This window comes from Lactuca virosa, chromosome 6, assembly GCF_052849685.1.
Source record: "Lactuca virosa cultivar CGN04683 chromosome 6, Lactuca_virosa_CGN04683_v6, whole genome shotgun sequence".
Lineage (NCBI taxonomy): Eukaryota > Viridiplantae > Streptophyta > Magnoliopsida > Asterales > Asteraceae > Lactuca > Lactuca virosa.
The window spans coordinates 258,230,146-258,241,456 of NC_136431.1; the positions used below are offsets into that span (position 1 = coordinate 258,230,146).

The 11,311-nt window shown below is 34.0% G+C and overlaps 1 protein-coding gene across 1 annotated transcript; it reads left to right on the plus strand.

The window, feature by feature from the left end:
- The first annotated feature begins 5,061 nt into the window (after positions 1-5,061).
- On the plus strand, positions 5,062-10,081 carry ATSPS4F (Sucrose-phosphate synthase family protein). The gene is made up of 11 exons (XM_079056554.1): positions 5,062-5,457; positions 5,749-5,838; positions 6,334-6,548; positions 6,645-6,908; positions 7,018-7,498; positions 7,691-7,960; positions 8,051-8,227; positions 8,310-8,426; positions 8,503-9,342; positions 9,442-9,569; positions 9,664-10,081. The coding sequence occupies exons 1-11, from the start codon at positions 5,245-5,247 to the stop codon at positions 9,935-9,937; spliced, it is 3,069 nt and encodes a 1,022-aa protein (XP_078912680.1). The 5' UTR covers positions 5,062-5,244; the 3' UTR covers positions 9,938-10,081.
- Positions 10,082-11,311: the final 1,230 nt, after the last annotated feature.

The following is an 11,311-nucleotide window of genomic DNA, read 5'->3' on the forward strand; positions in this document are numbered from 1 at the left end:
AATATAAAATAATTGATACTTTTTTGTTAAAAAAATTAAGATTAAACCATAAAATAACCAAAATATTGAGACTTTATTTGAAATTTCCTTATATAATAATAAAATATGAAAAGTTACATGTACTTTAATTTTTTTCATTAGAATCTTATATTTTGAAAATCCACACGATTGTGATAGTAAAAATTACTTTGTATTCGTATAAAATTTCTATAATTAATAGGTGTGTTGTATGTGGAAATTGCAAAATATAATATTATACATGGTTTTAAAAGGCGTGTCATAGTACGAGGCGTAGTGTAGCCATTACGAAAACGTCCAAGACGAATTTGTTAAGCGTGACATCCAAATAACGTGTCAAGGCGCGTCTTAACGCGTTATGACACGAATATTTTTCAATGGGCGTTTTTTTTTCCTGATCGGGCCTAAAAGAGTTGGGTTTTTTTTTTCACTTTTTCACATTAAGTGTTAATATAACACTTCTAAAAACTTGATATATTTGATATAATTCTATAATTATGTGATTTATCTTTTTTAATATATATAAAACTGTCATGCCTTGAGAAACATCATGATTCGCCAAGACTCATCATGGCTTAAGTTTTGACATTGCCGCCAAGCCAAATCTCAAACCATTTAGAACCTTCGTTGTAGTATTAAAATAAAAGTAAGATATAATAAGTTAAAAAAAGAAAAAAGAAACTAGATTGGTAGTTCTTCCATTTAACCTTAGCCTAAAACCCTAAAAAATACAAAATGTTGAAAATAAAGGTTGAAAGAAACGTTTAATTAGGAAGGAAACGGAAGGGATCGAATAGCACATGGTGGCTTGGATTATTGAAGTGCTTGTGCTTGTATGGCATATCTGCCAAATATACCAGATTACGCCACTTCCATATGCTTACTTTATTTATATCCTTCCGTTTTTAATCAATCATTATTTCGTATAATTAAGAAAAAGATATTTAGTGAAAAAGATATTTAGTGAGAACACTTGCCTAAGTATTTCGACTATTATTAATGATAGACTAAACTTCACAAATGGTCCCTGTGATTTGCTAAAAATTGTCATTTTTGTCCAAAAAACTTTGGACTAGCAACACAAGTCCAAAGTTTTCATTTTGTTGCTAGTTTGGTCCAATTTACTTTGAACTTTTTCATAATGACCATTTTGCCCTTACTTGTTTCTTTTTTAGTTTTTTATTTATTTAAATATTTTTCTAAAAATTGCATTTTCTATTTTATTTATATAATTTTTTTATAAATGAATAAAAATAAATAAATAAAATATGCAATCTCTCTCTCTCTCTCTCTCTCTCTCTCTCTCTCTCTCTCTCTCTCTCTCTCTCTCTCTCTCTCTCTATATATATATATATATATATATATATATATATATATATATATATATATATATATATATATATATATATATATATATATATATATATATATCTGTGTCTGTGTGTGTGTGGCATAAGAGCACAATTCCTCTTTTCTTTCATCGTAACAAAAAAATCACTCATTTGAAGAAAATAGTTAATGACCATAGCATGTTCTGCATCCCACCATTCTATGCATCGATTCATCGATTCATCATCTACATGTATGCTTTGCTTTTTTGCAACCCGTATGTGTAGTTTCTGTTGGTTTAGACTAAAATACTTCAAAAATCACCCTCTTTCCCTTTCGATTTTAGGTTTCAGGTCTAAATGAGAAGAGTACAATGAATCTAAGATGGAGAGATGGGGTTTTTGTGCGCCGGTCGAACAAACCCACACACATGAGGGTTTTTGTGCGTTGTTGATTCAATCACACATACTTGTTGTTGTTCGAAATCGATCTTCCGGTGAGAGGAAAGGGGGATTACCACTATACGATGAAGCTTACCACTGTACGAAGGAAGAAGGTGCAGAAACCCTAGTAATGGAGTCGGTGGTGAAAAAGGCACTCTAACTCAGATTTGTGCAGATGACGAACCTTCGATCTTCTGATTTGTCTTACCACCTTCCTATTATCGGATATGTAAGAGAGACGGTGCTCCAACCACTAGTACATAAATGATTTGTTGATGCGGTTAAAATAGTTATTTGATGCCGTTATTGAACCGCACTAACAAATATCGCATCAAAAAATACCCTCACTTAATAGTGCGGTTATAAAACCGCCTCAAAAAATAGTCAAAACCGCACCAAAAAATAGTAGAGGAAAAATACAAACCGCACCATAAAATGATGAAAAACGCCCCAAAAAATGCAAACAGCACCAAAAAAAACATCCCACCGGAAACAACCCTTAAACCACCATCATCTCTACCGCGTGTTTGTTGCCGAGAACACAAGAATCACCAAGCCGCACCATTTTTATCGCCATTAACCACCGTCAAGCATCTCTACGTTGACCTCCTTTACAACTGAGGATAAACCACCACCGGTTGACACCATCGTCATCTGCCATACCTTTGTCAGAAACCACCATTAAAGCCACGAAGAACACCCAACATCCCCAGTTACCATCGTCTTTTCCACCTTAAACATACCAAACGTAAATCAATAAAAAAAGGAAGAAGAACAAAAATTATTTTATCTGCATACCTGCCATCTCCACCACTAACCACCGTCAACACCGACCACAAATGTCGTGCCTTTACTGAGAACCATCGAAGCACCACCATCTCCTACATATTTCCTATCAACCAACCTATTTTACCTTAAACAAGCCGAACGTTAATCAGAAAAAAAAAAAAAAAAAGAAGAAGAAAAGAGATATGCTTCTTGTGTTGTCTGTAAAAGGGGGAAAAGCAAACGCAAGGCACACATACTTTTAGAGAGAAATGAAAATATAGAAGGAGAAAACGAAAATATAAGAGGGAAATGAAAAATTCAAAGGATCAACCAACTTGTAGCTTGCTTGAAGGTGAAAATTTTGAACGAAATTTAGAGGGATCTCGTGAATAATGAAAAATTCGAATGAAATTTTTAGAGGAAAGATTAATGGTGCGGTTGAATGTTTTTTAGTGCGAATTATTTTTTGGTGCGGTTCAATGTTTTTTAGTGCGAATTATTTTTTGAGGCGGTTTTAATTGTTTTTTGGGGCGGTTTCCGAACTTATTTTTTGGTGCGGTTTTGGGAAACCGCCTTAAAAAATGCTTTAATGGCGCGATTTTGGGAAACCGCACTAATAAAGCTATTTTATGGTGCGGTTCTCTTCTTTTTTGATGTTGTAGATATTTAATAAGGCGGTTTGTAGAAAGGACCGCATCAAAAAATAAAAACCACTCGCACTATTAAATGACTTGTGTAGTAGTGAACTTAGATGAGAGAGAGAGAGAGAGAAAAGAAAAATGGTGTTACTATCGGATCTATGATGACGACGTTTTTTTACCGATGCAGGTGTTAACCGGTGGTGCCATTGACCGGTGGTGGTTGTTGTGTTGGCCATTGTTGGTGGTTGTATTGTTGACTGATGATTGTGTGTAAAAGATGATGATTGCGAGTAAAAGATGAAACAGATCCGGGAGATAAGAGAAAAAAAGAGATCGATTGGGAAAGTGGTGGTGACGAAGGCGACGCTGGCTGACAGTGGTGACGACGGCGGCAGACGGTGATATGTTAGCGTCATATCTTCCGGCAAATGGTGGTGCATTGGCGTTTATATGAGAATGGAAGAAGATGGGGTTGTAGATTTTAGGGAGAGAGAGAGAGAGAGAGAGAGGAATATTTTATTTTTGTTTTATTTTTAATTTTTTTAATTGTTGTAATAAAAGAAAAATGGAAAATCAAATAACAATAGGCAAAATCGTCTTTATCAAAAAGTTCAAACCAAATCGCACCAAACTCACAACAAAATGAAAAGCTCAAAAGTACAAACTTTTTTTGATCAAAGTGACAATTTTATGCAAACCACATAAACCATTTGTGTAGTTTAGTGTTAATGCTATACATAGATGTATTATAAATAAGAATAAGGACGGTGTCCCGATTCCCCCAATAGTTTTATTATTCCTATAATCCTTTTACTTCTTAACGAACAATTTTATACAAAAAATAAAAATAAAAAATAAAAAATAAAAAATAAGAAAAAAAAATAAAAGACAGAAAAACACGCATTGTTAAAAGTAATGACAAAAACATTATATTCCACCCCAAAAAATACCTTTGTCGACACATATTTATGCTTTAATACATTTGCCTTTTATCCAATGAAGTTTAACATGCGAGTTGTTGTAGGACATGCAATTTAGGAATTGATATTAATATATATAATTAAATTGATATATAACCTAGACAAAAATAAATTATATCTAAACTTTACTAGATATTACGTCAATTTTATCTATGACATTTTTCTATGTACAATGAAACCTAGTATTCAACAAAAAGTTGGATAACTAAGATTAAACAAATGAAAAAGTAAGTTGTTATTCCATAACTCCATCCATTTAATGACGTGTCAAATAAAATTTAACAAGTGATCTAAGTGTTACGTCTCTTGTAAGTAAGACTCCGGTATGTATAGGTAGTACAAATGAAAAAATGTTACTTAATATAGTTTGTTTACATTAATGAGTGAAAGAGTACATTCCCATTTATTCTAGTTTCTTAGATCTTAAATAAATTAATAGTATTGATACTGAAACTTAAAATATTATATCTATTTGAAAATGATTTTAAATAAAAAATATATACCATATATTATTTTTAGAAAAGAAAGTATATATAATATATAGTCCACCAATTCAATAGGTGGTGGCAGATAATATGAAGTTATGGGCATATAAACCAGCCTCTCCTTTTGTCCATAACCTATTTATTTCACGTCCACATCCCACAAAACTATATCACGAAAATACCATGACCAAACACATAATAAACCCATAAAAATCATTCACAACCATATAACTAAATCACATATATATATATATATATATATATATATATATATATATATATATATATATATATAATAATTAATTCATGTACAATCCTTATGTTTTAATACATGTAAAAACTCAAACTCACTCAACAAGTGTGAAAAGTGAAAAGCATCGTATTCTGCAATTATGAATCAGTTGTACTTTACTGGAATAAGGCATAAACTTATTATGTCTTGTATGTTCAATAGGCCTTTATAAGGTATCAAAGGTTTCTCCCAACTCTGTTTTAAACCAAAGACAACTTAACTTCTTCTCCGCACCTAACCACCACCACCACCACCGCTGCCGCCAGGGAGTGGAGGCGGTTTTGCCAGATGGCGAGGAATGAATGGATCAACGGGTATTTGGAGGCGATATTGGATGTGGGAGCAAATATACAGAGCCAAAAAGGTGTTGATACCAAGATGAAGATAGAAAAGCTTCAAGACAACGTGAAGCGTGATAAACACTTCAATCCCACTAATTACTTTGTTGAAGAAGTTGTTAATAGTGTTGATGAATCTGACCTCCATAGAACCTGGATCAAGGTCTAATCTTTCAATTCCCTACATCTCTTTTAATTCATATATATGTATATACCTTCCAAATGGTCATATAAATTATATTATTTAGATAGTCGTTCATGTTTTATGACCTGAATTTTAGTGTTTGTTGTATAAAAAAAAATCATGTGGTTTATGTGTATATGAGGCGAACACATAACTATTGTATCCTGTTTTTCAAAGTGAGATGCATGCAATAAATATTTTATTTGTACAATAAATAATTATGCATAGATATTTACTAACTATTGAAATGAAAATTGGAGATATATGCAGGTAATTGCAACTAGGAACACTCGTCAAAAAAGCAATAGGCTAGAAAATATGTGCTGGCGAATTTGGCATCTTACCCGTAAAAAGAAGCAGGTTCCTCCCCCTAACCTTCAAAAGACTATCGTTATAATCGTAATAAAAAAATTAAAAGAATAAAATTGATTTTCGTCTACAAGTTCGGTTTTTTTTTCTTGATAAAAAGTGTTTAGACATCTATATGATATTTAAAAGCCCATAACCTTTCGGAGACAAACTCAACTTTTAAGGTGTTGTTTTCTTATTGACTTAGCATTGTGATGAATTGAATTTTATAATATTTAATAGATTGTCGTACCTATTTTACTTTGTATACAACTTTACCCGTTAATTCATATTATGCATAATTCGCTATGAAGTTGAATTAAATATGTTTCAAAAAAAGCATTTTTTCCCATCAAAAAATTTAATGGCTATGAAACATTAAATCCATTCAATGTTAACTTGCATCTTATTATTAAGAAAAAATAACTTAATAGAGAAAGTCATTTTTCAAATTTGTCCCAATTTTTCTTTTTCTTCCATTTTCTAAAATATTTTTAAAACCGACAGATAGCGTTAGAAGATACACAAAAGCTAACAAAGCGTCGTATTGAACGAGAAAAAGGTCGCAATGATGCTGCAGAAGATCTTTTAGAGCTCTCAGATGGCGAAAAAGAAAAGGGCGAAGTCATGCCAGTCAACAAGATTTCAAGAATAAACTCTGAGATGCAGATATGGTCAGATGTTGTTAATCAATCCCGACAACTTTACATCGTCCTCATCAGGTATTAATTAGAATAATTAATTTTTCTCTATTTTTTCAATAAAAGATGATTAATTTATGAATTATGATGATATGAAATGCTTGTTAATTGTCGTAGCATTCATGGGTTGGTGCGGGGTGATAACATGGAGTTGGGACGGGATTCTGATACGGGTGGTCAGGTGAAATATGTGGTGGAACTTGCACGAGCATTGGCTGACATGGAAGGAGTTATCAGGGTTGATTTATTAACTCGACAAATAGCATGTACAGATGTTGATTATGGTTATGGAGAACCCATTGAGATGCTCTCGTGTCCACCGGAAGGTTCCGGAAACTGTGGGGCCTACATTGTTCGTATCCCTTGCGGACCCCGTGATAAGTAATTTCTCTTCACATGTTATGTTATATTTTTTTGTATATCCATAGTAGATAAATGAAAGTATGTTGTTATTTCTTGCATTGAGCCCTAACTTTGAAGCTTCTCTCAGGTATATATTCAAAGAGTCGTTATGGCCTTACATCCCGGAATTCGTTGATGGAGCTCTAAGCCACGTTGTAAACATGGCAAGATCTTTAGGAGAGCAGTTTGATAATGGGAAGCCAGTGTGGCCCTATGTGATTCATGGACACTATGCAGATGCAGGTGAAGTTGCAGCACGTTTATCAGGCTCCCTAAATGTTCCTATGGTGCTCACAGGACACTCACTTGGAAGGAACAAGTTTGAGCAGTTGTTGAAACAAGGGAGGCTTTCTAAAGAGGATATTAACTCAACTTACAAGATAATGAGGAGGATTGAAGGTGAAGAGTTGGCATTAGATGCTGCTGAAATGGTGGTCACTAGTACAAGGCAAGAGATTGAAGAGCAATGGGGTTTATATGATGGTTTTGATGTTAAGCTTGAAAGGAAACTTAGGGTTAGGAGAAGAAGAGGAGTCAGTTGTCTTGGACGATACATGCCTAGGGCTGTGGTAACATCACAATCTTTTCACCATTTCACTTTATTATACTCAGCTCTCGATCTCTCATTTGAGCAAAAGACGTGAATGCCCTCTTATCCTCATCATCGAAAATAGTCCTATAAAGCTTTTTATGTCCTTTATTAATAAGTACCAACTAAATGTTGATCTAGACTAACATTTTTTTCATCATTGACAATATAGGTAATACCACCAGGAATGGACTTCAGTTTTGTCAAGGCCGAAGACATAAATTCACTAGAAGGTAATGGGGATCTTCAATCGATAATTGGGCGTGACAAAGCTCAAAATAAAAGGGCAGTACCTCCAATATGGTCTGAGATTATGAGGTTTTTCACAAATCCACACAAACCCATGATCCTAGCATTGTCTAGACCAGATCCCAAGAAAAATGTCACCACTTTGCTCAAAGCTTTTGGAGAATGTAAGCCACTTCGAGAACTAGCAAACTTGGTATGACTTATATCAGTCTATTACATACATATTAGATGTCAATGTGCAAAAATAAAAGCTAAAATATGTTTGGAAAATTATTAATTGCAGACACTTATACTTGGGAATAGAGATGATGTAGAAGATATGTCGAGCAGTAGTGGGGTTGTTCTTACCACAGTCCTGAAGCTAATTGATAGGTATGATTTATATGGACAGGTGGCATATCCAAAGCATCATAAGCAAGTTGAGGTACCTGAGATATATCGTCTAGCTGCAAAAACAAAGGTAACAAACAATCAATAAAAATTAGTTGTTATATAGAGGTGTTTTTTATTACTACTTTATATGACATACTTCTTTCTTGAAGGGTGTTTTCATCAATCCAGCTCTAGTGGAACCATTCGGCCTGACAATCATAGAAGCATCAGCTTATGGTTTGCCAGTTGTTGCTACAAAAAATGGTGGGCCCGTAGATATACTTAAGGTATACCTTTGAAGTTTGAATAACTTCAAATAATTACCAAAAAGCCATCTCTAACAAAAACTCATGGTTGACTCAGGCGCTAAATAACGGTCTTCTAGTGGACCCACATGATCAAAAAGCCATTGAAGATGCTCTATTAAAGCTTGTTGCAGACAAAAACCTATGGGTCGAGTGTCGAAAGCATGGCCTAAAGAACATCCATCGGTTTTCATGGCCGGAACACTGCCGGAATTACCTCTCCCACCTTGAACATTGTAGAAACCGCCACCCCACCACCCGTCAGAAGATCATACCTACCAAAGAAGAACCAATGAGTGAATCATTACAGGGTGTTGAAGATCTTTCTTTGAGATTCTCTATAGATGGTGAAATTAAGTCCAATGGAGACCTAGATCCAGCAATTAGACAGAAAGAACTAATAGAGACCTTAACCAAAATGTCTACCAATAGAAAACCAAACCCTAGTTACAGTCCAGGAAGAAGGCAAGCGTTATACATAATAGCTGTTGATTCTTATGATGTCAATGGGGACCCCACAGAGACCATGTCAATGATAATAAAAAATGTTATGGAACTTGCAGTTGGAAAGCCTGGGGAGATTGGGTTTATATTATTGACAGGGTTGAGTTTACAGGAGATAAAGGAAGTATTGAAAAGATGTGAAGTGAATATAGAAAGTTTTGATGCATTGGTTTGTAGTAGTGGAAGTGAACTATATTACCCATGGAGAGATCTTGCAGTTGATGAAGACTATGACAACCACACTGAGTATAGATGGCCAGAAGAGAATGTGAGATCAACAATAGTGAGGATTGCTAGGCAAGAAAATGAGGAGGATGACAACATGGTGGAACAAATAAAGACATCCAGCTCAAGCTCAAGGTGTTACACATACATAATCAAACAAGGAGCCAAGGTACTATATTTATATTTGTGTTAAACTAACAAAAGTAAGTTGTTTTGTACTTAATATAAATTAATAATAATACTTACAATGATAAATATATGTATTCAGACAAGCAAAGTGGATGATCTACGTCAGAGGCTACGGATGAGAGGTTTTCGTTGCAACACTGTCTTCACACATGCTGCAAAAAAATTAAATGTGATACCATTATTCGCATCAAGAGCTCAAGCATTAAGGTATACAACATAATTTCTTGAATATGTATTAATCGACTTCTTTTTTGCATATAGGCTTGTAGTTACCAGATTTTGTTTTATCGAATGTATGTAGGTATCTATCAGTTAGGTGGGGGATGGATCTCACCAAAATGTTTGTATTTGTGGGAGAAAAGGGGGATACAGACTATGAAGACCTCCTTGTTGGCCTTCACAAAACCATTATTCTACAAGATTCGGTGGAATATGGAAGTGAGAAGTTTCTTCGTAGTGAAGAGAGCTTCAAGAAGGAAGATATGGTCCCTCCAGAAACCTCTAACATTGCCATTTCAAAAGGGTATGAAGTCGATGATATAAGTGAAGTTTTGGGGAATCTTGGGATCAATTGACTTCTTTGTAACTATATTTTACTACATTAATTCCAGTCCCTGTATATAGGAAGGACATGGATATACGCCATAGATACAATAAGTAGCATTTAAATTGTAATTTACATAAAAGAAATAAATAATATACATAACTATATTCAAACATGTCGATTATCATAGTAGAGTACTTGCATAAAACAATATCAAAATCATACTTGTTGGAGAGTCGTTTTGGCTTCCCGACTTTGACTAATTGGCAGGACATGTTCAATTTAGGTCACCAGAGTAGGAGACGGAGATGGTGGGTGAGTTAAGAAGAATGAAGCGAAAATTCACAAAAATATCATACTTCTTTAACAAAATAAAAAACCATTTATTTCTAAACGAAATATTTTCGTATATGAAATAAAATAAAAAATATATAATAGTTTTCTGAAGGGAAAATGGCTTATAGGCCCAACGAAGTTTTCAAACCGTTCAAAAAATCTCAATTATGTTTTGTCTGTTCAAGAAAACCCAACGAATTAACATTTTGTCTAAAAAAGCCCAACTAACTTACACTTCTCATTTAGGGTCAACCAGCTAATGAAAGTCAACGAATGACATGGCTTATGTCGTGTAATTAAATATCGAGAAAATAACTTGTAAGACCAATGAAGTTTCGAACCCGTTCAAAAAACCCCAATCATGTTTTGTTTGTTAAAAAAAACCAAAGAAGTTACGCTTTTGTTTAATTCTCATTAGAGGCAACCAAATTCATTAGGTATAAAATTAGTTGGCAAATGACATGACATTATATTTAATGACATGGAATAAATAGATTAGAATTTCCCTTTATATATCGATTTAGGGCTTGGAGAAGAGAAAAACGAGCGGCGTCTGTCTTCGATCTCTTATAATAGCTACTTCTTATTCTTCCTCTCAATCGTTGATCTCCAACTCAAGATCTACAAAGAAGATATTTGATGATGAAAACCCTTGTGGATGTGTACGCCCTTCTTGGATTTGGACATAGAACAGAGGATCATCCAAAGAAAAAAGTTTAGGGCTTGTTCAAACAGATGGGGAATTCTAATATGTTTAATCTGTGTCGTTAAATATAATGTCATGTCATTTGCCAACTAGTTATATACCTAATGAATCTGGTTGCCTGTAATGAGAATTAAACAAAAGCGTAAGTTCGTTGGATTTTTTTAACAAACAAAACATGATTGGGTTTTTCTGAACGGTTTTGAAACTTCGTTGGTCTTACAAGTCATTTTCCAATATTTAATTACACGTCATAAGTCATGTCATTCGTTGACTTTCATTAGCCGGTTGACCCTAAATGAGAAGTGTAAGTTAGTTGGGCTTTTTTAGACAAAAGGTTAATTCGTTGGGTTTTCTTGAACTGAC

What these genes read in the sequence shown, in the direction of transcription:
- ATSPS4F (XM_079056554.1), top strand. Translation starts at nt 5,245, where the DNA reads ATGGCGAGGAATGAATGGATCAACGGGTATTTGGAGGCGATATTGGAT. An exon ending in GATACATGCCTAGGGCTGTG is followed by an intron (nt 7,499 to 7,690) that starts GTAACATCACAA and finishes TTGACAATATAG; the next exon opens with GTAATACCACCAGGAATGGA. An exon ending in TTCGAGAACTAGCAAACTTG is followed by an intron (nt 7,961 to 8,050) that starts GTATGACTTATA and finishes TATTAATTGCAG; the next exon opens with ACACTTATACTTGGGAATAG.